Here is a 23,471-nt window from a genome sequence, read left to right on the forward strand (position 1 = left end):
CCGAATGAGTGATGAAAGGGAGGTGATGGGAGAGAACTTCCCTTCCTAAACATTCAAGTCATCTTTGAAGGCGTCCAGAACCAGGGAGTAGCATCCACGTGGTAGGTGGGATCCTGTGAGCCTTCCCTGGTCAGGAAATCCTCCCCTGGGTCAAGGTGAGCACTGCCTCTGGAGGACCACTGCCCATGAATCTGGTTGCAGAACCACTTTGGTCTGCAGAGCCGCCTAAGGGCGTGGTCATCACCTCCTCGGCCCATCCCTGCTGAGGGCTCAGCAGCCTTGATTTGAGCTCTTCTCTTCCCTGCCTGCTCTGTGACAAGCCCCTGGCCATCCTGGTTGTCCCCTCCTGGACACGTCACTGTTTGCCCATGTGCCCTTTGGGCTTTGGTGATCCTACATGGGCCTGAGCAGTTCCATGCCCCCAGCAAGAACCCACGCCTCTGCCCGGTCTGAGCATGCATCTCTTCTTCCAGCAGCTGTGTCAGTTTGGAGGCTTGTCTTCATAATCTCTTAAGCCCCTGCAAGTGCGAGGGAAGGCTCAGTGCGTGGATTAGTAAGAGCTCCTTATGGTTCAGCAAGGTGAATGTATTCCACATTGCACACAGCACACTTTGGGATGATGGCAGAAGGACTAGCTGGTGCATAAATATAGAAATACTTTTAATTTGTGCAAGAAAAAGTCAGATTGGGGTCAGGCACATGACCATATTTAGTCCCCACGTGATCCTGCATGGAGTGCATCATTCTTGTTTTACAGACGAGGAAGCTGTAGCTTGGAGAGGTGGTAGCCAGACGAGGGTCACCCGGGTTTACTTGGCTGTCCAAATCTCTCTTTCCTCACCTGTAAGATGAAGATAACAGCCTTTGTCCACCTTGCCAGGAGCTGGGACATTGGTCCCTAGACTTCTTCTGGCTGGTGTCCTCTCTGACCTCTGCCTGCAAACAGCCACCCATGCCCAGAGCATGGAGTATATTAAAATTGCAAACAGTAGTGAGTGTGAGTGTGTGATCATGTGTGTACATGCTGAGGGCTGTGTCTGCAGACCCAATCAAGTGGACACGGTCATCGAAAGGGACCAGACTCCAGCCCTTAGGCCTCTGTCATCTGCTCTCCCGGCAGAGGGCCATCCGCGTGCGCAGCCACTCCATGGAGACCATGGTGAGCAGCCAGAAGAAGCAGCATGGCGGGGGCATCCCCGGCAGCCTCAGCGGGGGCATCACCCATAACAGCGTGGAGGTCACCAAGACGACCTTCTCGGTGAGAGCTGCCTGCCCGGGGGTGGCATCCTCCCGGCCCCAGTGGGGGAGGCTGGGGCCAGGCAACTTAGAGCAGGGATGACAGAGGGAAACTGAGGCTGTTTGGGGAGTGAGCCCAGGCCTCTGACATGGAGCCTGCATCCCTGGGGTTGGCCCGGCCTAGAGGCCCTTTTGTCATCCTGTTCCCTGAGTTTGCTCGACCACTGAGTCAACCTCAGAGCCAACCCTGCAAAATGGGCCTGAAGTGAGTCTCTTTGCTTTGCGGCTTGGGACCCCTGACTGTGAGAGGCGTGTCCTTGCTTTGTTCTTATTAATGATAACAGTAGCTGTCTCCCACCCCGCCCCCACCCGCTTTGGGCTTTGCTGAGCACTAGGCACTGAGCTATATCATTCATGAACATTATCTGATCCATTCCAGTGACAGTTCCTGGAGGAAAAGGAGGCCCAGAGGGTTTAAGTGACTTGCTACAAGTCACCCAGCTAAGCTGAAGAGCTGGGATTTGAATGCAGGTCTCGCTGATCCAAAGTCTGAGTTCTTAGTCACTGTGTAGATAGTTCCCAAGGAAGGAACCTGGCAGGTCTGTGGGTTTTAGTCTGGTCAGCTCACACCAGAAGCTGGCCAGCCAAGGAGCCAGTCAATTCTTTAAAAAAGCAAAGTGACTTTGCATTTGCATGGATTAGACTTTTTTCTTTTCATTGCAGAACATGTCTACCACGATACTAATCATTAGTATTATAAATAATGTCCCACAATTTATTTATTTATTTTTTGGCCATACTCCATGGCACGTGAAACCTTAGTTCCCCAACCTTAATTCCATGCTTCCTGCATTGAAAAGTGGTCTTAACTGCTGGACTGCTGGGGGAGTCCCTCGCATAATTCATTTAACTTACCAAATGTTTTCATTATTATCTGGTTCCTCCCACAAGGTCTGTGAATGAGCAGGGTAGGGCCGTTTTAATCTTTATTCTGTGGATGAAGAGACTGAAGCCCAGAGGGCTTTGTCACTTGCCCAAGGTGGAGAGCAGAAGCTGGGACCTGGGTTAGGAGCCTGATGGGCTCTAAATGTTGGCCATAGGCTCTCATCTCCCCCTCCACGGTCTCCCAGCTCTCCATGGTCCCCTTGCATGTGGCTGAAGCAGAGCCACAGTCTTGGGCTCCCCTTGCCTGGAGCTGTGTGTGCACCCGACTCTGCTGCTCTCAGTCTTATTATTGGGTCCAATCTGTGACATCAGCTTGGACCCATTTCTTGGTAGAGTCAGGAGCCCAGGCACGTGTGCTTGTCTGTTGGGGGTTTGCCATATGACCTAGGCCAAATCTCCTCATTCCTGGGCTCCTTAGCATCCTCACTGGTGAAGGCCAGAGACTGGTCCAGGTCTCTCTCAGGACTCTCAGCTCTGTGGTTCTCAGTCTGAGTCATCCTGTCCTTCTAAATATGTGGGACTCTCCTTAGGGTGACCCTGACCTCCAGGGATTCTGGTCTTTGGTAGATTGTTAGCTGGGTAACAGGTTTGGCTTAAGAACACAGGAAAACAGGCTGCAGGTGGCTTGAGTCTCAGGGTTCCAGCTCCCATTCCCCCATTATTAGATCTCACCTTCCTGGCTGGCTTGCTGCTTGCTGGGATCTCCTCCAGACCAGGGCCTATTTGTAGGTGGGAAAGGTGGAGGAGGAGAAGGAGGGCTGAGTTTGGGGGGTCAGCACTCACTCTGGCAGTTTCATTGGCAGCCTCCTGTGGCGGTGGCAACGGCGAAGAACCAGTCACGGAGCCCCATAAAGCGGAGGTCGGGGCTCTTTCCCCGTCTGCACACGGGCTCTGAAGGCCAAGGGGACAGCCGGACACGATGGTAACTGTCAGTTCTCACCACTGCTGCAGCTGTCAGAGGCGCACCTTGGGGAGGGCTTGGCATAGATCGGGAGATGGCTTCCTGTTGAACCTGGTCCCCACTTCAGACACCTGCACACCCCCGTCACTCATTCACCTCTTTATCCACCAAGGCAGGTTTGGGCAATCTCTGCACAGGACTTTCCAAAGCTTTACAATTTGCATTTTGACCCCAGACTAGAAACACCACTGGGCTTCCCAGGTGGCACTAGTGGTAAAGAGCCCGCCTGCCAATGCAGGAGACATACAAGTCAGGAAGATCCCCTAGAGGAGGGCATGGCAACCTACTCTCTTGCCTGGAGAATCCCATGGACAGAGGAGCCTGGTGGGCTACAGTCCATAGGGTTGCAAAGAATTGGTCATGATTGAAGCAACTTAGTGTGCACGCATGCAGAAACGTCACTACAATTCTTTTCTTTCTTTGCCCCCTTCTTCAGTGCTTACTCAGATATCAGCTCTTATGGAAACCTTTGCCTGATTCTAACAGGCAAAGTTCATCAGACCTCCTCTGGGTTTCTAGAATGCTCTCTCTCTCTCTTTTTTGTTTTAAAATAACTCTCATATTGCATCATACTTCACCTGTTCCTGCTAATGGCCATTCTGATCATTTAATCACTGAGCCCACTTATCATTTAATTCAGTAAGCAGCATCATTGAGTGCCTGCCCTGTGCTGCACTCCGTGCTCTGTCAGGAGCTACAGAAGATGAAAACTTGCCTGTGGAAGCTTACCATCTTGTGAAGGGAAGGGAGGCCTTGGTGTCCAGGCCTCCAGGTTGTCTGTCTGCAGCCCTGGATGGTGCACCATCCGCTGGGCTTGAGCATGCAGGACCAGGGGCATGTTTACAGAAGGGGCTGAAAAAGCTCTATTTGAAACCTGTAAATGTGAGTAAGTCCTTGTGGGCCCCCAGGAGAGAAGGGCAGAGTTGGGAGTGATCAGACTGCAGGTCTTGAGCTTAGGAGAGAGCTCTTGACTGGAGAGCTCCTGGGAGCTCCTGGGGTGGAAGTGATGTTTAAAGAGGGACCAAAGAATATGGCCACACCATAGGGTGTATAGAATGCCTGGAGAAGACCTGCATTTAGGGGCAAGTGGAGAGAGGAAAGCCAGTAATGGAAGATTTGGAAGAAGATGAAAGAAGAGAGAGCCTGGAGATACAGGGGTAGGGGATGGATCTCAGAGGCCAGGAGAAGAGACATTCCTGGAGGGAGAGTCAGCTCTGCCAAGTACACAGAGAAGTCCAACTCAAAGACTCAAACCCCGCTTGGGTTGACAACCAGGAGATCATTGTGAAAGTGTTAGTTGCTCAATTGTGTCTGACTCTTTGAGACCCCATGAGATTGTAGCCTCTGTCCATGGAATTCTCCAGGCAAGAATATTGAAGTGGGTAGTCATTTACTTCTCCAGGGGATCCTCCAGACCCAGGGATTGAACCTGCGGTCTGCCACATTGCACGCACATTCTTAACTGTCTGAGCCACCAGGGAAGCCCTTGGAGGTCATTAGCACCTCATTAAAAGTACATTGAGGCACTTCTTGCCTCTGGGATGGTTCTAATAATAATAACAAAAAGACAAATAATAACACATGTTGGTGAGGATATGGAGAAGCTGGAACTCCCTTGCATAGCTGGTGGGAGTGTAAAATAATGCAACTGCTTGTAAAAACAGTCTGGCAGTTCTCCAGAGGGTTAAACAGAGAGTTACTGAATGACCCAGCAGTTCCACTCCTAGGTATGTACCCTAGGTATGTATATGTCTATATAAAAAGTAGCGTGCAGATATTCATAACAGCGTCCTTCATAATAGCCTAAAGTGAAAATAGTCCAAATGTTCATCCCTCGAAAAATGGATAACTGAAATGTGGTATATGCATAACGTGGAATATTGCTTTGCAATAAAAAATAATGAAATTAGCATGGAATATTGCTTGCAGTAAAAAGTGGTGAAATACCATAGTACCTACTACGGCATAGATGAACTTTGAAAATGCTATGCTAAGTGAAAGAAGCCAGTCACAGAAAGACCGCACTACGTTGCATGATTCCATTTATACGGAATATCCAGAATAGGCCAATCCATTGAGACAGTTGACCAGTGGCTGTTGGGGGAGGAGAGAATGGGCAGCGACTGTAAGTGCATCCAGAGTTTCTTTCAGGGAGGCTGAAATATTCTGAAATTAGATTGTGGTGATAGTTGTACAACTCTGTGAATAGACTGAAAACCATTGAATTGCACACTTTAAATGGGTGAATTGTATAAGGATTATATTTCAATAAAGCTATTATACAAATAAAAGTGCATTGAAGACAGGGCCATCATGTCTTCAAAAGTGAGCAGGGCAGTGGGTGTCAGGACTTGGTCTTTGTTAAGCTAGAAGAGGAAGAAACCCTGGAGCTCCAGACTGAAAGTGACCCACTTCCCAGCACAAGGGCCACTTCATCACCTGGACCCAGGGAGCTCGTTTTACAGTCTGTGTGAAGTGTAGCCTCTGGAGTTGAGCAGTGGTAGCCTGGATAGCACCCTGGGGAGCCCATGTGCCTTGGGTTTTTTTTCCCATTGAGGTGTGGTTGTCCCAGACCCCCTCCATTCCCTTTGTGGCCTGCTCTTGACCTAGAGCTCTGCCGCATGAGATGGCCAGCCAGGGGTAGGGGATGGTGGACTTGTGCTTGGGGGCACCAGCCTAGAACTCTTGCTTGATGACTCTTGACTCTCACCCGGGAACCCGGAGTAGCCTCTGACGGAGCAGAGGATTCGGTGGTCTGCTGCAGTGTCTGAGGAGGTCTGGGTGGGAGTGGAGGTCCTGGCGGCCATGCTGTCAGGGGGGCACTATGACCCCACAGGTCCCCATGGTGCTGAGTGCTGGTGGGGGGGTTGTGGACTGGCCCCCTGGCCTCACTCCTCTTCATCCTCCTTTCCTCAGTGACAGTGCATCCAGCAACCCCAAGACCCCGGAGGGCGGACACTCTTCTCAGGAGATAAAGTCTGAGACCTCATCCAACCCCAGTTCTCCGGAAATCTGCCCCAACAAGGAGAAGTAAGAAAGTGAGGTGGGGTGGGGTGGGGGCTTTAGCCACCCAGGACCCCAGAATATGTGCTCCACTCCCGCCAGCTGACAACCAGCTTCTCTTGCCTTGGGAACTTTCTGGAACACAAAAGCCAACACCAAAGCAGGGGCCTGCTGGGGGGGGTGGGGCAGGGTGCTGGGGGGCTGCTGGTGGGCAAGCTCAGGTCTGCCGGGCCTGCCTTACCCTCAGTCTCAGGGAGGGCCTGTGGGGGGCGTCTCGGTGTGTGACCAGGGCCTGCCTGCCTTCCTGTTCCCTGCAGGCCCTTCATCAAATTGAAGGAGAACGGCCGAGCCAACATCTCCCGCTCCTCCTCCAGCACCAGCAGCTTCAGCAGCACGGCCGGGGAGGGCGAGGCCATGGAGGAGTGTGACAGTGGGGTAGGTGCGGCCCCGTCCAGCCCTGGAGAGCAGCGAGGGGCACCCTGGGCCCAGGCAGATGCTGCTTTGTGCATTAAAATAGCTCCTGTGGGCAGAGCCTCACACAGGCTCAGCGGATAAAAGGGGAAGTGAGGAAATGGGAGAGGGCCCAGTCAGCCATGTCCACCCTCTGGGAGCAGTGGTTCAGGGTGGGGTGGGGGGTCCTCCCCCAGAGTGACACTCCCTCACTCCTCAGAGTGATACTCCCTCAGGAGTATCAGCAGCAGGGGTCAGAGGTCAGACTGAATGGTGCCCCTGTGGTGGGCTTCCCAGCTGAAGGAGGGCTCATCTCTCTCCATGGGGCTGGGTCAGGGGCAATTCCTTGGGGGCAGGGGAGAGGTTGGAATCGAGGCTGTAAGCAACAAAGGGACAGAGCAAGTCCAAGTGGGGTAGTAGGAGCCTGTCTCAGGCCTGGGGAGGGTGGGACTGCCTGGCTCACCCAGCCTCTCTCCCCAGAGCAGCCAGCCGTCCACAACCTCTCCCTTCAAGCAGGAGGTGTTTGTCTACAGCCCGTCCCCAAGCAGCGAGAGCCCCAGCCTGGGGGCAGCCGCCACCCCCATCATCATGAGCCGGAGTCCGACAGGTTGGTGGTGTCTCGTGGGCGGTGTGGACCATGCGGCTGGCAGGGGCGGGGCTGTGGCCTGGCCGCTGTTGGTGGGGTTCGAGCCCCAGGCACACTGAATTGCCCTGTTTCCATTTCAACCCCAAAGTGTTAGGGCCTTCAGCTCTGCCGGCTCACTGCATCTGTTCATCACCCTCCAGAGGCTGTGTTCTCATCCCCTCCATACTCATGGGGAAACTGAGGCTCAGAGAGTTCAGTGATTTGCCAGAGGCGTTGAGACAGTGTGATTGGAAAGCTGAGGCTCTTTCCCCTGACTTCTCCATTAGCCCATCACCGACCCAGGGCCTTTCTGCCACAGAGACCATCTTGATAATACAGCGATAAGGAGCGGGAAGTGTGGTGCAGGTGGACGGAACCGCAGTGGGGAGGCCTGGGGGGAGCCCAGAGGCTGTGTACGGGACCCAGGTGTGGCTCAGTACTGCTGGAGTGCACGAGGGGACGTGTCAGAGGGCAGACAGCGGTTAGACAGTAGGAGCACCACGGGGCCCCTGGTGAGGATTTTGCTTCATCCTGCCCCCAGTGGGAGACATTGAAGGGCCTTCAGTCTTTAAAGGTCCTTAACTAGAAGGAGGGGAGAGACCGTTTTGGTGACTGCAGCTGGCTGAATAGACAGGGTTGGTGGGGAGTGGATGCAGGGAGGGAGAGCAGTGAGGGGTCACTGTGAGTGGTGAGGGGTCACAGGGCCATGGATGGTGTATGGGGTGATGGGAGAAGGATGTGGATTCAAGGCGTGCCCAGGTTCAGTAGTGAGGGCTCAGGGAAGGCAAAGAGTGTGGGCTTTTCAGGTTTCTGTGATCCCTGCAGTCAGGCAGAGAAGGAGGAGCCAGCTCTGGGGAGCGAATAAGGGGTTGGAGCCCAAGGGGTGTCCAAGCAGACATGTGTGGTTGGCACCACTGGGCACTGGGCGGGCCTGGAAATCAGAGTGTTGGTCCTGCCCCGAGGAGGGCAGTGTTACGTAGTGGAGGACTCTGGAGCTTGGCTCCAAATCCTGGGTCTTCCACTTACTAGTGATGTGCCAATGGGCAGGTTACTGAGTCTTTTCTGTGCCTCCATTTCCCCAAACGAAAAATGGAGGGAAGAGAATATTTCCTACCTCCTGTGGTTGGTTGTGTGATGAGCAAGTAAGCTTACGGTTATAAGAGATGCAGAACTGTTAGCCTAAGTATTTATTGAATAACAGGAAGAAAACAATAGTGTAATAAGTGGTTCTCAACCGGGGGAGATGTTGCTTCCTAGGGCATGCTTTTCAGTGTCTGGAGGATTTTTGATTTTCATGATCGTGGGAGGGGAGTGTGCTGCTGGCATCTCCTGGGCAGAAGTCAGGAATGCTGCTAAGTGCCCTACAGTGCACGAGGCAACCCCCCCACCCTGCCACCCCCCTGCCCCGCAACAAAGAGTTATCTTGCCCATAATGTCAGGCTGGGGTTCAGGAACTTGAGTCTAAATGATAGAAACGTTTAAGGCCAGGGGGCCAGCAGGGTCATTTAAACCACGGTGCTTCTGGGGTTCTCATGGTGAAGAAGTGTTGACAAATACATGCGATGTTAGGGATAAAGAGAAGGCATGGTTCCCAAGTAAACAATCATCATGTTAGGGCGGCAACCTTCTGTGGCTGAGCAGCTGTGGAGCTGGGTTCTGATCCTGGTGCAGCGTTGATAGGCCCACCTCTCTGAGTCTCAGTTTCCTCATCTGTAAAGTGGGGTAGTAATGTGAATTTCCTGATTTTTTTTTTTCAACAAGGCTTATTAATTAAATATTGAAGGAATGATTGAATCTGTAACCAAGCCTGGATCCTACTTGATATTAAATAAATATCAAAATAAATAAGGTTTTGAGTAAAAGGAGGTGTGACTTGCTGAAGGTCACCTGGGGCAGAAGGGGACCTCCAATAGGTCTGCGATTCCGGCCTGTGCTTATTGCAACCCCACCTCCCATGGAGTGTTTAACCCTGAGGGGGGGCCGCCTCTCACTCCCAGCCCCACAGGACTTGTGCTTTGTACCTGTAGGACTGGGGTGGGCTTGTGGAGATCTGGAAACCTGTTTTAGAGGAAGAGACAGGGGTGAGGGGAGGGAGGTGGCTGGGAGGGCTTGACATCGGTCTTCCATAATTGCAATGCCGTGGCCATTGGTCATTTCATACGTGAGCTCCCTGGGATCCTGAGAGGGTGCTAGCGGCTCTCACCAAAAGGTAGTCATAGCACCGAGTGGAAGCTTTGAATATAAAGCACTAAGAGTAAGTCAGCAGTTTCTAGATGGAGTATACCAAGCTGTAGATTATCTCAGCCAGAGGAAAACCAGAAAGCCAAGGGAGTGCCCTGCCAGTGGTGTGCTGTCAGCGTTTAACAACTGGCTGTCCCACCGCACACGCACACACACACACACAGGCATATGTTTACTGTAAATTTTACTGATCTAAAGGATCTGAAGCACATAATTTATAAATAATGATATTAACAAAATATACAACATTCTTTACTATAAATTCCTCAGAGTCAATTGATTCTCACAAAATGCTTTTATTGATATTTGCCTAACTGTTGTATCTGTAGAAAACATAAAGTTCCAGATGATGAATGAGTATAGTTTTGACATGAATGTTGATTGATATTATTTTGTCAGTGATGTGAGCAGCTTCTCTGCTGAATCAGATAATAGTTTTCAAATACGAAAAGAGTGTTTTCTCAGTTTTTTGTGCCATTCACAATGTAATGACTAGAGACGAACACATTTTCAAGTATAATCCATTCTATTAACATATGCTCCATGAGTTTCTTATGTCTAGACAAGAAAACATTAAATTAAGCTCTGATTTGTAGTGTGTGCTGACTTCCGTGGTGTGACTGTTCCTGGCTGATCTCAAGCATCCATGTGACATGGAGTTGGGAAGAACTACTTGACACAATGGGGGCTTCCCTGATGGCTCAGTGGTGAAGAATCCGCTGGCAGTGCAGGAGACACGGATTGGACTCCTGCATCAGGAAGATCCCCTGGAGGAGGGCATGGCAACCCACTCCAGTATTCTTTCCTGGAGAATCCCACGGACAGAGGAGCCTGGTGGGCTACAGTCCAAAGGATCGCAAAGAGTCGGATGTGACTGAGCGATGTGTGAGCGACTAAGCACACACAAGCATCAGACATAATGGATGTAAATAATCTTAGGAGAATAAATAATAGTAAAATGTACTGAAATAACTAGGTGACTTCTGAGTATTGATTACCTTTGATGAATATAATTTGTTTAATTGTAAGCTTGTAGAATTAAAAAAAGATAACTGTGTAACAACCAGCTCATGACATTTCTAAAAATGTGAGAGTTGGCTCTTGTGAATTGGCACAGGTCAGCTAGAGTGCCTAGTGGAGAGGACACCCCCTGCTTCTCTGGGGCTCCCTATCCAGCTCTTACCCGCTAGCCCCAGTGACCTCTGTAGCCCCACCCTCCTCTCAAGGGCATTCTTCTTTTTCCTAGATGTCAAAAGCAGAAACTCCCCGAGGTCAAACCTGAAATTCCGCTTTGATAAGCTCAGTCATGCCAGCTCCAGTGCGGTAAGGATCTGGGGACGTCGGGGGAGCAGGGGGAGCCTTCCACCTCCCACATGCCCATCTCCTCCAGAAGCCAGACATCCTTCCTGGGGTTGGAGGAAGAGGGTGCCTCACACCTCACATGGGGGCAGGGAGGAAGCTCTGGTCTGATCTGGGGGTGCCATTGGTTCCCCCTTGGTCCCCATGGTACAGGCATCAGCCTGGGGTTCACCAGCCACCTTTCCACACCTCCTGTGTCAGAGCCACACCCTTGGACACAGGCAGATGCAAGTTGGAAATTATTGGCTCCTGGGCCTCATGTCCCTTCCCAGGCTCTCTGGAGAGATGAGCACCGAATATACAGAAGCTGTAGTCACTGGGGATTATGTGGTCTAGTGATTTAAAACTCTCATATGGATTTTTCTTGAAACAGGGTCACTAATGTGAAAGAGGAGTCCTTCGCTTGTCAAAGGTGGGTCAGGTGTTGGTCCTGCTGTGGCCACGAGGGAGGGTGTGTCACTAAGATTGAGCGTACTGGTGGTCTGATACCCAGAGAATGGCCAGAGAGATCCTGACTGCTGGGGAGGGCCAGTGCCTCTTCCCTGGAGTCTCTATGGTGGGACTCAGGTCTGGATGGGGAAGAGGGCACACGGCCTCGGGTGCGCATGGGAAGGGTTGCCTGGTGGGATTGGACCAGGCTCACTGAGTCTCCCTTCCCCAGAGCAGCCTGTTCCCGCATGCAGAGGGCAGTAGCCCAGAGCCCTCCTTCCTCAGTTGGCCCCTGGCCTTCCTGTGTTGGCAGCCTTTGTCTCCTTGTGTCTTTGTCCAGTTCTCTGAGATGAGACATGTCTTCCCTGTGTGTCCAGAGATGCCCTGGTTTCTTAAGCATTGTGCAGCGTGAGCCCAAGGGGAACCCTACTCCCAGCCTCAGGCAGGGACTCATGAAGTTTTCAGCAGAGCAGGGCATGGGTCCAGCTCTCCACCGCCAAGGCCTGGCCTCCTGCTAAGGAAGTTACTAAAGACCCATCTGACTGCCCAGCCTTCTCCCTGCCATGGGGCTCCCAGGGGTTTGAGTCACATTTGGAACCAGGGGGAGGAGCGCAACTGAGCGCTCATTATGCAAACCTGGATTCCCACTTCCAGTATGGACTTCAGATGCCTCATTCACTAAAGTAATGTTTGTGCCCAACTTCTCAGGTGGTGGCAGCTCTGCACCCTTGTATCTGGCAGCCACCCGTCCTAAGCACGTGTGGGCACAAGCATCTCCTTCTCTTCCTTTACCTACTATTCAATCATCTTCTCCCTTCTTGTTTTTTCCAGGGAAGCCCCGATTCTGTCTCGGAGAAGGCTCCTATTCCAGAAGTTTGGGGGTGCCGTCCACTACTCTGACCGTCACAGGCCTGCTTTTCCACTGGCCACCTGGCCACCAGACAAGCTGTCTGTCCCAGTGTCCCGACCTGGCCACAGCCTTGCCCGTCCCTGCCAGTACCTCCCCGTCTCTGGGCAAGGCCTCATTCCTCCAGGCTCCCCGTGCTCCTGACCGCCCTATGTGATGTGTGTCTGGGTCGTTTGTCATCTCGTTTTGTCTGCAGGGGAAAGAGTTGGGCAAGGGAAGAGGGGGATAGGGTACCAGTCAGAGTACCCAGAGAGGCAGAGAGAGTGGTGAGGTGGGCAGCAGAGGCTGACAGCAGGGCACTACACCCAGGCAGGGGCAGCGCCGTACCCTGGACGTGGTAGGCAGGAGGCTGCAGCCACACTGAGCATGTCTCCCTTCCCCGAAGCAGATACACTTAGTGGTGGCGGAGGGAGCATTTTTCTAAGAATCTAGATTTGTAGCCATCCTCGAAGGCGTCCTGATAGAAACCGGTTCTGCTGCTCCTTCGTGTCTGGAGCTCCCAACATCTACTTGCTTCTGTGCTGGGAGTTTCTTACCCACCTGCTGACATCGGGCCAGACTGCTTTTGTCCCTGCTGCCCCGGGATCTCGAGCTATGTGGCCGGGTGAAGCTGAGACACACAGCTGGGCACGCATGGGAGGCGTGTTCTTCTTGGACGGCTTTACTTCCTGCAGGAAAGTGGTAGCTGCCAGGGAAGTCGTCAGCCTCTCCCCTTTGAGCGGATACCTTTCCCACAAAGGGGTGGGCAGCGGCGGTGGGAGGGTATTCAGGGAGAGCCAGGAGCATGCAGGGGCCTTGGCCAAGGAGAACCTCAGGGCCAAGGGCTGGCTGGGAGCCAAGTCACTGCTGGTTATGGAGGTTCACAGGAGGCAAAGAGAGTTACTTCCATCCCCCACTTAGAGGGGGAGCCCAAGAGGCGGGGTGGGGGACAATTGGATGGGTTGGTCTAGCTTAGGTGTGGGGATGGGAGGTGTCTTTCTGCAGTTTAGATGTCTGGACTCCGCCAGCACCCTGGGGGATTTTTTCCAGCTACTAAGCCCTTTGGTTTTATCAGGGCTTGATCCACCCTAAATCTTAAATCCTTCTTTTCTCCTCTCCAGCCACAAGTCTGTAAGCATTTGTCACATGAGTGGGATTCTTGCAACCTGGGTCCCTGTTGGGCATAGTTCAGACACTACCTGTTATCTGCACCCTCACCCTTTGCTGGGCTGAGCTGGCTTGCTCTCTGAGAAGTGGGCCCTCCTTTCTTCTCAGCCATCTGAGTCAGTGATAGGTCATTTCTGTTGACTGGCCATGGTGGGGTTTAAGGTGAGAAGGTGTCCTCCAAGTTAAACAGAGTCTGAAGAGCAGACCCTTGAGGGGTGCCACAGCTCCAAGTGTGTATGGGGCCTCAGTGACACACAGCTGCCAGGATGATACCGCTAGGCTCCTGTTTCAGTGAGCAGATTACATGGACTTCCAACTAAATGCTGTGATTGCATCAGGATCTGGGCCTATCCCCAAGGCAAGACATAAAAAGGTTACACTTGTTTTTTGACTGATGTGACAATTTCCCCATTGCTTTTGCTTTTAGAGCAAAATCGTGGTCCTTCATCCTCAACTCACGTGAACTCTGTGGGATCCTATTTATAGGTTGGGTGGACCTCTCCCCTTCACGCTATCTGGGAAATGTGTTTGCTCAAAGTACTAGTCCGGTTAGATTTATTCTGGTTAGAAGGTCAACAATGTCTGTTTAGCTTGTATTAAAGATCCCCGTAGCAGCGCCCACGGCTGGAATGAGGCCCATGGATTCTGGCAGAGTTCTCTTGGCTGGGCTTCTGAAGGAGCTTGAAAGGTCAAACTCCATTTCTTTAAAAGCTGTTCCAGGTTCTGGCTGGCTTTTCTGAGTAGCTGTATTTACAGCCGCCTGGTGGTTGTGCTGTGCTGTGTTTGTCGTGCTCTGGGGGTCCCCTGGGGTTTTCAGGTGGTCCCCATTCTGTCCTACTTGGGAACCTTCCACCCACCTTCCCCCACTGCTCTGGCTGCTCTTCCTGCAGCCCCCAGCTCCCGGAGGGCTCTGCCCCCTGCCTCTGAGCCAGGGTCCGGGTTGATCGCTCAGTATGTCCAGAGAAACTGAGAGGCTTACATGGGCTCCCTAAGAAACAGACCTGAGAAGTGGCCTCTATCTTCTGTGTGGTGATGGAGATGCTCTGAGCAGGATCGGAAATGTCCCTCCCTCACTTCATCTAGGAAGTTTATTTTGTGGCCTCTAGAGTGTACCGCATCAGCCCCACTGAGGTCCAGGGCTGTGGAGGAGAAGGAGAACGAGGATGGGCCAGTCTCCCTTTGTCCTCTGGACCATGGGACTGGCAGCTTGGATCCCTGAAGGCTGCTCACTCCATCCCCTTCTTGCATTGCTCCAGAAGGTCTTTCCTTTTATTGCCCCATGTAGTCTTGAGGCTCAAAGGTTGCTCCAACCTCCTTGGTCCTTATGACCAGACTCATCCCTGATGGTGTTCTTGCTGGCATTTGAGGCGTCCCATCAGAGACATATTTCCTGGACGTAACTTTGGCTCTGGGACCTCATGGAAGAAGCTATACTTTTCAGCTCTGTTGGGCATCCATATGCCTCTACCGAGCTAAGGCTTAAAAACAGATGCAGAGAGAGCTGGAGAGAGAAGGTCTTAGCTAGAGTTTCTATTGCTGCTAATGGATGGAAATGGGAAAAACATTCTGTGGTTCAGTCTTGTGAGCTTCATCTCCATGTCCAAGCCTTCCGGGCCCCTTTTAGCATCTAATCCAACCGTGTCACCTTCCAGATGAGAACCTTCAGCTCCAGTGAAGGGAAACAGCTTGCTTGAGGTCACATAGTCAGCTGGTGGCAAAGCTGGGATGAGAATCCACAACCCAGAGCCCTTTCTTCGGCACTACCTATGTGGTTGGTGGAACAAGAGACTGGATTTACCGGGGCCCTGAGATCTGAGGAAGCCAGTGAGCCAGTTTCTCGGCACTGGCTGGGAGGTGTCAGCAGCCACAAGTGCTGGTGGGGCTCAGTCTCAGCCTCTGTTCTTTTCAGGAGGGATGTTCTTTGGGATTTTTTTCAATGAGGGCCCTGGGGTTTGGCTCCAGCTCGGGCAAAGAAAACAAGGAGGGAAAGAGATTTCAGGGACTGTTCCTCAGTGACATTAGTTCTTCAGTCCCTATCTGTAATGAGGGTGTAGGCCTGGGCAAAGATGCAGTTAACCAAACCTCACTTTCCTTTTTTTTTTTAGTTAAGGAGAAAAGTGGTAAAAGGAAACTCTTTGAACTCTCCCTGATCGTTAAACAAAGGTAGTCAATAAAAACCTCAGCTCAAGGAATGATAGCCCATTTCATGTTCTTACCCTGACTGTTTAAGGTGCCAACTCAAACACTACCCTCATTCATTCTTAGTCAACAGAGACAAGTCTGTTGTGGGGGAACGGTCGAGGTTCAAACAGATCTCATGGCTACCGGTGGCTGGCAGGGGCCCCATGGCTCCTCTCCAGCCTCCAGGTACCCCTCTCTCAGAGCAGGGAGAGTCAGCAGTTTGCCAGGGCTGTTCCTACCACCTGGGGGCCCCCACTGGGGCATTCTGTTCTGCTCTGATGGCTGTTTTATCGCCAGTTCCTTACCCACCCCAACCCCACAGCTCCTTCCTTTCAGCAGGGCCATGTGCCTCTTTGGGAGAAAGGAGAAACCCCCCCACCAAGGCCAAGGACAGTGGAGTCCTGCCTAGTGAGACACTACTGGGGGGCAAGGGCCCTGTCCTGTCCTTATCAGTCCCAGGGACAGAGTGTGTGGCTGGAAGACTGGAATTTAAATGCCATCGTTTCTGATTTTGTGACATTTCTACTTGGAAGGGTTAATCCCCCCCTTCGCGCTCCTTAGCATGTGTGTTAGCTCTCCCCTATCCCGGGCGTTGCCCTTCCACACTCCAGCCTGGGGAGTGACGCCGTTTAAGTGTGAAGAGATTCCTCTGTGTGCTAGAACCTGCTTGGAGATGTAGCTTGGAGATGATGATCCATGTGATGATGACTTTTCTGTCTTTCCTCTTTCAGAGGAGGTGATTTGTAGACCCCCACACCCACCCCTGACTGCCTATGTAATGTAAATAGTGTACATTTAATTTATTGCTATGGTAGCACATTGTATTTGTTAATGTATAAAATGAATTCTAAAAGTTGACAAATGTATATTTTGTTGCTTAAATGTGTCTTTGCAGAAATTGACAATAAATAAGATATTTTGTGTCCATCAGTGTTCAGACTTCTTTGCCTAGGACCCAGTCCTGAGCATCTTTCAGTACATCAGAGACTGAATCCATATTCCCATGGGCTGTATCTAGCCTGTAGATGTATTAATCAAGAAACATCCCTCTGACCACCGGCACCCACCCCCCACCCTCCAGCTTCATTCTCAATAGCCAATCAAGTTGCTCTTCCCTCACCTTTGATACCTAACCAAGTTCCTCTTAATAATTTTCCATCCAATTCCTCACCCTGCCATTGGCTAGAAATCCCCATTTGTCCCTGTTGTATTTGGAGTTGAGTTCAGTCTCTGTCCCTGATTGCAATAGCCTCAAATCCTCAAATAAAGTCTTCCTTGCCTTTTGAACTCTGGGGCAGTTTTTCTTTGACAGGTGGCTAACTTGTCCTCCCCTGCCCCCCAACCCAGCCTCTCCTCCTCTGCACATCTGCACCAGTGTTAGTAGGAAGAAGAGGGAGGCAGAAGAGACCTCTCATTTTGAGACTGCTCCCGAGTGAGTACAGTGTTAGTTGTGGTACTCTGAGAAGCAGTCACCAAGACAGGAAGAAAACATTTGTTAGAAGAAAGACCTGTGAGAGAAAATGGGGAGGGAGCTGAAGAAAGCTGAAGAATTGTCCGACTGCCATGCAGGTCTGACCGTGAGTGAAGAAGAGATGGGAGGAAGCAACATGGCATGGAGGCATCTTTGATGCCAGTTCATTTCTAAGAAAATTCTAAGCAAGGCTATTGCAGAGTCCCCTAACCTCTGTCACCATCTCCCTGCAGACTGTGCGCCCTCTCCCATTGCAGGCAGATTCTTTATCACTGAGCCACCAGGCCCACATTGATGTAGGGGGTGGTTAAAGCCTCCTTTCTCTTGGTTCTCTCTGCCTCTCTGTCTGATATAAACCCTCTGTTGGCTCCTTGTGCTTGGCAGGTATTCAGATGCTGCTGATTTGTTATAAATTTCCTTGTTATGAGAGAACTCTATATGCATACAGTCTTTGCTTAATAGTGTAAGAATTTCAAGTTTGGCTACTTCCTTGGTGTCCACTCGGCTCTCAGGATGTCCCCTTATCCTCACCACCCTTGCAGGTAGCAATATCTGCTGCTGTATGTCACATCCCAGCACTCCTTCTCTTCCCTACATCTACCTTCTCCTTTCTCTAGACACTAGCCATGACCAGTGGTCTCGGCAATGTTAAGACAATCATCATACATGACTCATTGTGGGATGTGTTTGGAGGACCCTCAATCTTGTAGGACTAAACAGAGACAAGCCAAATGCTCTCTTTCTTTCATGGAGCCAAATGCTCTCCTTCTTTCATCCCTCTCTTATACTGTCTGGAGAATGAGGAGGGGTGTTGCTTTTATTGCTGGTTCGAATGAAATGGTACCTTTCTGCCAGCCTGGTGGGGCTCCATGGTTGGTTCCAGTGATCCAGTGGTTCTCTGAATTTGAAATGCAGATTTGGCAGATCACTGCTATGGCTCATTCAAAACTCTGTCCTCCAACATTCAATGGTGCCCCTGTGCTCCCATGACACATACTATTTATGGGAACCAGAGTTAAGTTTCAGGGAGGAACTCTGAGAAGGAGTTATGACATCTAAAGGCAGGGTTCCACTGAAGGGGGCCACCAGACTCCACTTCTTCAGGCAGAGATAATACCTGTTGGGAGCATCAGGTCATCCCCACTTCAAACCAGCTCCCTCTACTCTCAGAAGAGAAAACTACTCCCATCCAGGGATGGCTTCTTTTCAAGCATTTTAGTTTTAGAGTGCATAAAAATCACCTGGCGAGATTGTTAAAAATGCAGATATCAGGCATCATTCCAGAGGTTCGAATTTGATTTGGTCCCAGGAATCTGCATTTTTAATAAGCTTGTGAAGGATTCTGATGCACTGATCTGGTTTGTAGTCTCTATATACGTCCCTTTCCTATTACAATAGTCTCAGGTCCAGTGAGAAATGGATGAGGGTGTGGGGGGTTTGAGAGATGCCAGTCCCCCACCTAAGGGGATTGTTATTATCATTATCACAATTATGGGAGAAATGTCTGTCCCAGCAAGACACAAGCTCTTACAGGAAAATGAAAGAAAATCACTTAGAAGAGGATAGAGAAATACAAATAAAACATGAAGCTTGTAAGGAATAATAGTTTAAGATGAAAATGCATTATGGCTGTGTGAATGACCAGGGCCTCCTGTAATAAGACTGGGAGAAAAGATGAGGTCATGCCTGAAGCAGAGAGAAAGAACTTGGTGAAAAGAAATAAAAAAATCAGATCCTGAGGATTAAAAATTAAATTAAAATTAAAAATTAAAATACAGCTAGAGCCTCTTTCTCCAAACCAAAACGAATTATCAGATGAAAGATGTGATGGGAGACTTTGGAAACCCACTGGCAATCTAGGGACATATCAGCTGCTGGAAAGGGCTGAAGACAGCACCCCTGGGTGACATGTTCCCTGTCACTAATGATGTTAGAGGCAAAGTAATTTAGTAACTACAGTAGGTAAATGAAAGGATGTGGTTGATGAATTGACTCCATCAAGGGGAATAATAACACAGAACAGCCCATATAAAGGAACTAGCAGAAACAAACTGCCACTAAATGACCCCACACGAAGACATACAAATGATTAGACAGACGTAAGTTAGATTGTGTTACAGAAAAATGCAGACACTTTATGAGAAAGATGGGAGAAAATGTGCTCAAAGTATTGGATCAGATAAATTTTACTAATCACCTTTAAAATATTATATTAACATTAAAAAATATATAAGACTAACAAGGAAGTCTTCATAGCCTTGCTCTAAAATATCAATTGGTGGGTTTACAAGAATTTATCACTAATAAGGAATTTGAGGAAAAGTTCAGGGAAAATGAACAGCAAAGCCCGGATGAAATCTATCTATGAAACCTAGTATAATAGTGTATGTAATGGGAAAGGATTTTAACTTGTTTAATTATAGATATTTTTTTCTTTCTTATTTTGGGGGGTGGGGCGGTGTTGTGCCTCATGGCTTGAGGAAATCTTAGTTCCCTGACCAGGGACTGAACATAGAACCATGGCAGTGAAAGCACTGAGTCCCCTGGACCTCCAGGGAATGCCGTAGAATTTTCTATTAAGGAAGAGAGTTTCCAAAAAAGATAAAGGATACATTTCCAGCAGATATAAACAACTGGAATCTATTACAAGGATTCAGCAATGATAAAATTATTATCTAAGATTTTAATTCAGTGACTAATGCTAGCCCATGAACACTAGGATGACTAGGTTGCAGAACTTGAAGCAGTTCAAACTAGTTTAAATGGACAAGAATGGAGACATTTATTAAAAGAAGATAGGGGTCTATACAAAAAATTGATGAACAACAGAGCTTAATGTATAGCATAGGGAACTATATTCAATATCTTATAATAAGCTATAACAAAAAATATCTGAAAGACAAAACTGAATCAATTTGCCGTACATCTGAAATTAATGCAATATGGTAAATCAACTATACTTCATAAAACAATGAGGAAAAAAAAGAGAGTATTTCTCCTAGATTCAAAAGGAAGGGGCTACAACTAGGCCAACAGTAAGACAGCAAAGGTCATCAGGCCTTATGCCTATCTCTCACTTCTTCCTGCATTTCTCTGTATTTCTTTTTTCCCTGTTGTGTTATGTCACTTCCTTATGAACATGTGAAGCCTTTTTGTTTGGTTTATTCTCTCTGAAGACCAGCTAAGCTGGTGTCAGCACCATTTTGTCTTCACTGCCTAGACCTTGAAATGGATTTGGGGTCATGAATTGTTTCCTTTGTCAGCTGGCATGATGTTAGGCTTTGTCAGTAGAGGGTGCAAGAGAGGCACTGCAAAGGGTAAAGGAGTTTTGTTTCTGGTACACCTGTGCAGGTTTTGTTGTAGTTCAGTGGCTAAGTTGTGTCGGACTCTGTGGTCCCATGGATTGCAGCGTGCCAGCCTTCCCTGTCCTTCCTATCGCCTTGTGCAGGCTTGGCAAGCTCTTAGACCTCACTTGGAAAACCCTTAGAGCAGAGACACACGCACTAGCTCCAGGCCATTTGCGGTTTCTCCTCATAAGGAGTTAACTGCTTGCAGTAGAGAACTGGAATTCTGGCTGTTCTCCTCAGAGAATCCCTGTCAAAGGGGAGAATCAGCAATTGGGCACTTCTCTGAGAGCTCTGTCTGTTTGAAAAAGGAGCTGGCATCTGGAAATTGCTTCAGAGTGCCTTGTGTCTGTCTGAAGAAGCCTGGCTCTCCAGCATGTAACGTCCTAGAGGCGCTGTCTCTGACTAGATGGTAGGTCTCAGGCTCCTGCCTTTCTCCTCAGAGAGCTATTTCTCCTTGTGAACCTGAAGGCTGCTTATTGAGCATTTCTCCTATTTTTGTGGTTTGCTAAAGAAAATCAACCACCAAGCATTTCTCCTCCATCAGAGCTGCCAAGCTGTGGAGGGGGGAGGGCTGAGCCTCTGGCACTTCACCCCAGAGACAGCTATCTCCCTGTACAAATAAAGGAGCTAGACATCTGTCTTTTCTCCTCAGAGCAGTTTGTCTGTCTGATAAGAAAGGCTGAGAATTCAAGATTTCTCTTCGGAAAGAGTTGTGTCCTTTTCTGAGGCAGAGTGCTGGCAATCTGGCATTTCTCCTCAGAGTATGGTCTGTCTGAGGTGGAGGACCAGTCATCGGGCATTATCTCCTCAGAGAGGTCTGTTTCTCTGTTTGAAAAAACCTGCTGACTCTTCTGAATTTCATCTCATAGAGACCTGTCTCCACCTGAACGGAGGTCTGAAGGTCTCTTACTGGCCAGCCCTTCACCTTCTGGAGGGCTGTCTCTGACTGAACCGTAGTTCTGAGCTTCCTGCCTTTCTCCTCAGAGAGCTGTGTTTCTGTGTCAGCTGGAAGGTTGACCATGGGACTTTTTTCTTCCTGAAGGACTGTCTCTCTGTTTAACAATACTGACCAACTAGCATATCTCCTCTGATGGGATGTCTGTCTATTCAAGAGGTAGGGCTGAGCCTCAGGATTTCACCTCAGAGAGAGCAGTCTCCCTGGCTGAATCAGAGAGCTGCACATCTTTCTTTCCATCACAGATCTCTTTATCCTTTTCGAATTAGAAGGCCAGCTATTTGAATAAATATGGTACAGATTATGTCACTATGCAGCACTCCTTTTTCCTAGAAGCTGTTTTCTCCCCTTTCTCCTATTAAAAAACTACAGGAGAAAAATAAAAGAATTGACGACAACAACAACAAAAGAGAAGGCCAGCTATTCCAGATTTCTCCTCAGAAAAGCCTTTGCCCTTTCTGAGGTAGTGTTGGCAATCTGGTGTTTCTTTTGAGTGCGGTCTCTCTTTGTGAGGTGGGGAATTGGCCATTGGGCCAGTTTCATCACAGAGCTCGGTCCCTCTGTTTTAAAGAGTGAGGCAGCCATCCTGAATTTCTCCTCTCAGTATTCTGTGTATTTCTGAAGCCAAAGCCTGGCCCTTTCCGGTTCTCCTATGTGTGCTCGACAAGCTCTCAACCCTCACTGGGCAAACACTTGCTGCGCATGCGTCGACTCCAGGTTTGGCTGCCCGAGTGTCGACTGCTGTCTCGGCAGCCGATCCAGGCCTTTCCCGCAGTTTCTCTAGTGCCTGGGCCCGCGATGTGCCACGGCCAGGAGCACTCATTGGCTTCTCCCAGAAGCACCCCTTTCCTACACCTGCTGCTTCGTCACCTCAGGAGTTTCCCGTGAAGTGTGAAACTGGCACTGTCTACATGGAGCACGGGGAGAGATGGAAGAGTCAGACCGCTCCAGACTGGTAGGTGCAGGTTTAATACGCAAGGAAACTTACGACAGTTATCTTGAATGACTGCTAGAGAAGTAGATCTCTGCACCCACCTGCTGGAACCTTAAAAGTGTATTGTTCTGTTGTTTTTTAGTCGCTAAGTTGTGCTGGACTCTTTTGTGACCCCATGGACGGTAGCCTGCCAGGCTCCTCTGTCTCTGGAGTTTCCCAGGCAAGAAAACGGCAGTGGGTAGCCATTTCCTTCTGCAGGGGATCTTCCCAACCCAGGAATTCGAACCTGTGTCTCCTGCCTTGGCTGGCATATTCTTTACCTCTGAACCATCAGGGAAGCTTAAAAGGGTATACAGAGGTCAGTTCAGTTCAGTTGCTCAGTTGTGTCCCCATGAATCGCAGCACGCCCGTCCTCCCTGTCCATCATCAACTCCCGGAGTCCACCCAAACTCATGTCCATCGAGTCAGTGATGCCATCCAGCCATCTCATCCTCTGTCGTCCCCTTCTCCTCCTGCCCCCAACCCCTCCCAGCATTCAGGGTCCTTTCCAATGAGTCAACTCTTTGCATGAGGTGGCCAAAGTATTGGAGTTTCAGCCTCAGCATCAGTCCTTCCAGTGAACACCCAGGACTGATCTCCTTTAGGATGGACTGGTTGGATCTCCTTGCAGTCCAAGGGACTCTCAAGAGTCTTTTCCAACACCACAGTTCAAAAGCATCAATTCTTCGGTGCTCAACTTTCTTCACAGTCCAACTCTCACATTCATACATGACCACTGGAAAAACCATAGCCTTGACTAGACGGATCTTTGTGGGCAAAATAATGTCTCTGCTTTTGAATATGCTATCTAGGTTGGTCATAACTTTCCTTCCAAGGAGTAAGCGTCTTTTAATTTCATGGCTGCAGTCACCATCTGCAGTGATTTTGGAGCCCCCCAAAATAAAGTCTGAAACTGTTTCCTCTATTTCCCCATCTATTTGCCATGAAGTGATAGGACCAGATGCCATAACAGGTCAAATCTTTACTTTTACTTCTTTCCTTCTTTTTTCCTTGTATACTCAAACACAACACATTCTATACACAAATATGCCTTTCTTCCAGTTATCTTACTGAATTCTTTAGTGGATTTTTCTGGTTTTTCAAGTATAAATCATTTTACCTGACCTAATTAATCATAGTATCTTTTTTCTTTCCACTTGACTGCCCTGCCCTGTCTAAAGTCTTATAGCTTGGTCAGGCTCTTCTAAAACGTTAAACGAAATTGATGACAGTAGGGCTATT

General features: G+C 49.6%; 1 protein-coding gene across 6 annotated transcripts in view; it reads left to right on the forward strand.

Annotated features, from left to right (window-relative positions):
• The window catches only part of RAP1GAP2 (RAP1 GTPase activating protein 2), a 217,756-nt gene extending 201,346 nt beyond the window's left edge, over positions 1-16,410 (forward strand). For 4 of the 6 annotated variants that reach the window (XM_027516683.1, XM_027516687.1, XM_027516685.1 and 1 more), the window contains 8 exons: positions 1,121-1,258; positions 2,985-3,103; positions 6,059-6,172; positions 6,463-6,580; positions 7,076-7,202; positions 10,708-10,784; positions 11,194-11,232; positions 12,081-16,232. In XM_027516683.1, coding sequence (XP_027372484.1) covers positions 1,121-1,258; positions 2,985-3,103; positions 6,059-6,172; positions 6,463-6,580; positions 7,076-7,202; positions 10,708-10,784; positions 11,194-11,202 — 702 coding nt within the window. In that variant the 3' untranslated portion in view covers positions 11,203-11,232; positions 12,081-16,232. Of the gene's footprint in view, positions 1-1,120; positions 1,259-2,984; positions 3,104-6,058; positions 6,173-6,462; positions 6,581-7,075; positions 7,203-10,707; positions 10,785-11,193; positions 11,233-12,080 lie in introns of all 6 variants that reach the window. The other 2 variants (XR_003506667.1, XM_027516682.1) reach the window with 2 other exon arrangements.
• The last annotated feature ends 7,061 nt before the right edge of the window (positions 16,411-23,471 follow it).

The sequence above is a fragment of the Bos indicus x Bos taurus genome, chromosome 19 (assembly GCF_003369695.1).
Source record: "Bos indicus x Bos taurus breed Angus x Brahman F1 hybrid chromosome 19, Bos_hybrid_MaternalHap_v2.0, whole genome shotgun sequence".
NCBI classification, from domain to species: domain Eukaryota; kingdom Metazoa; phylum Chordata; class Mammalia; order Artiodactyla; family Bovidae; genus Bos; species Bos indicus x Bos taurus.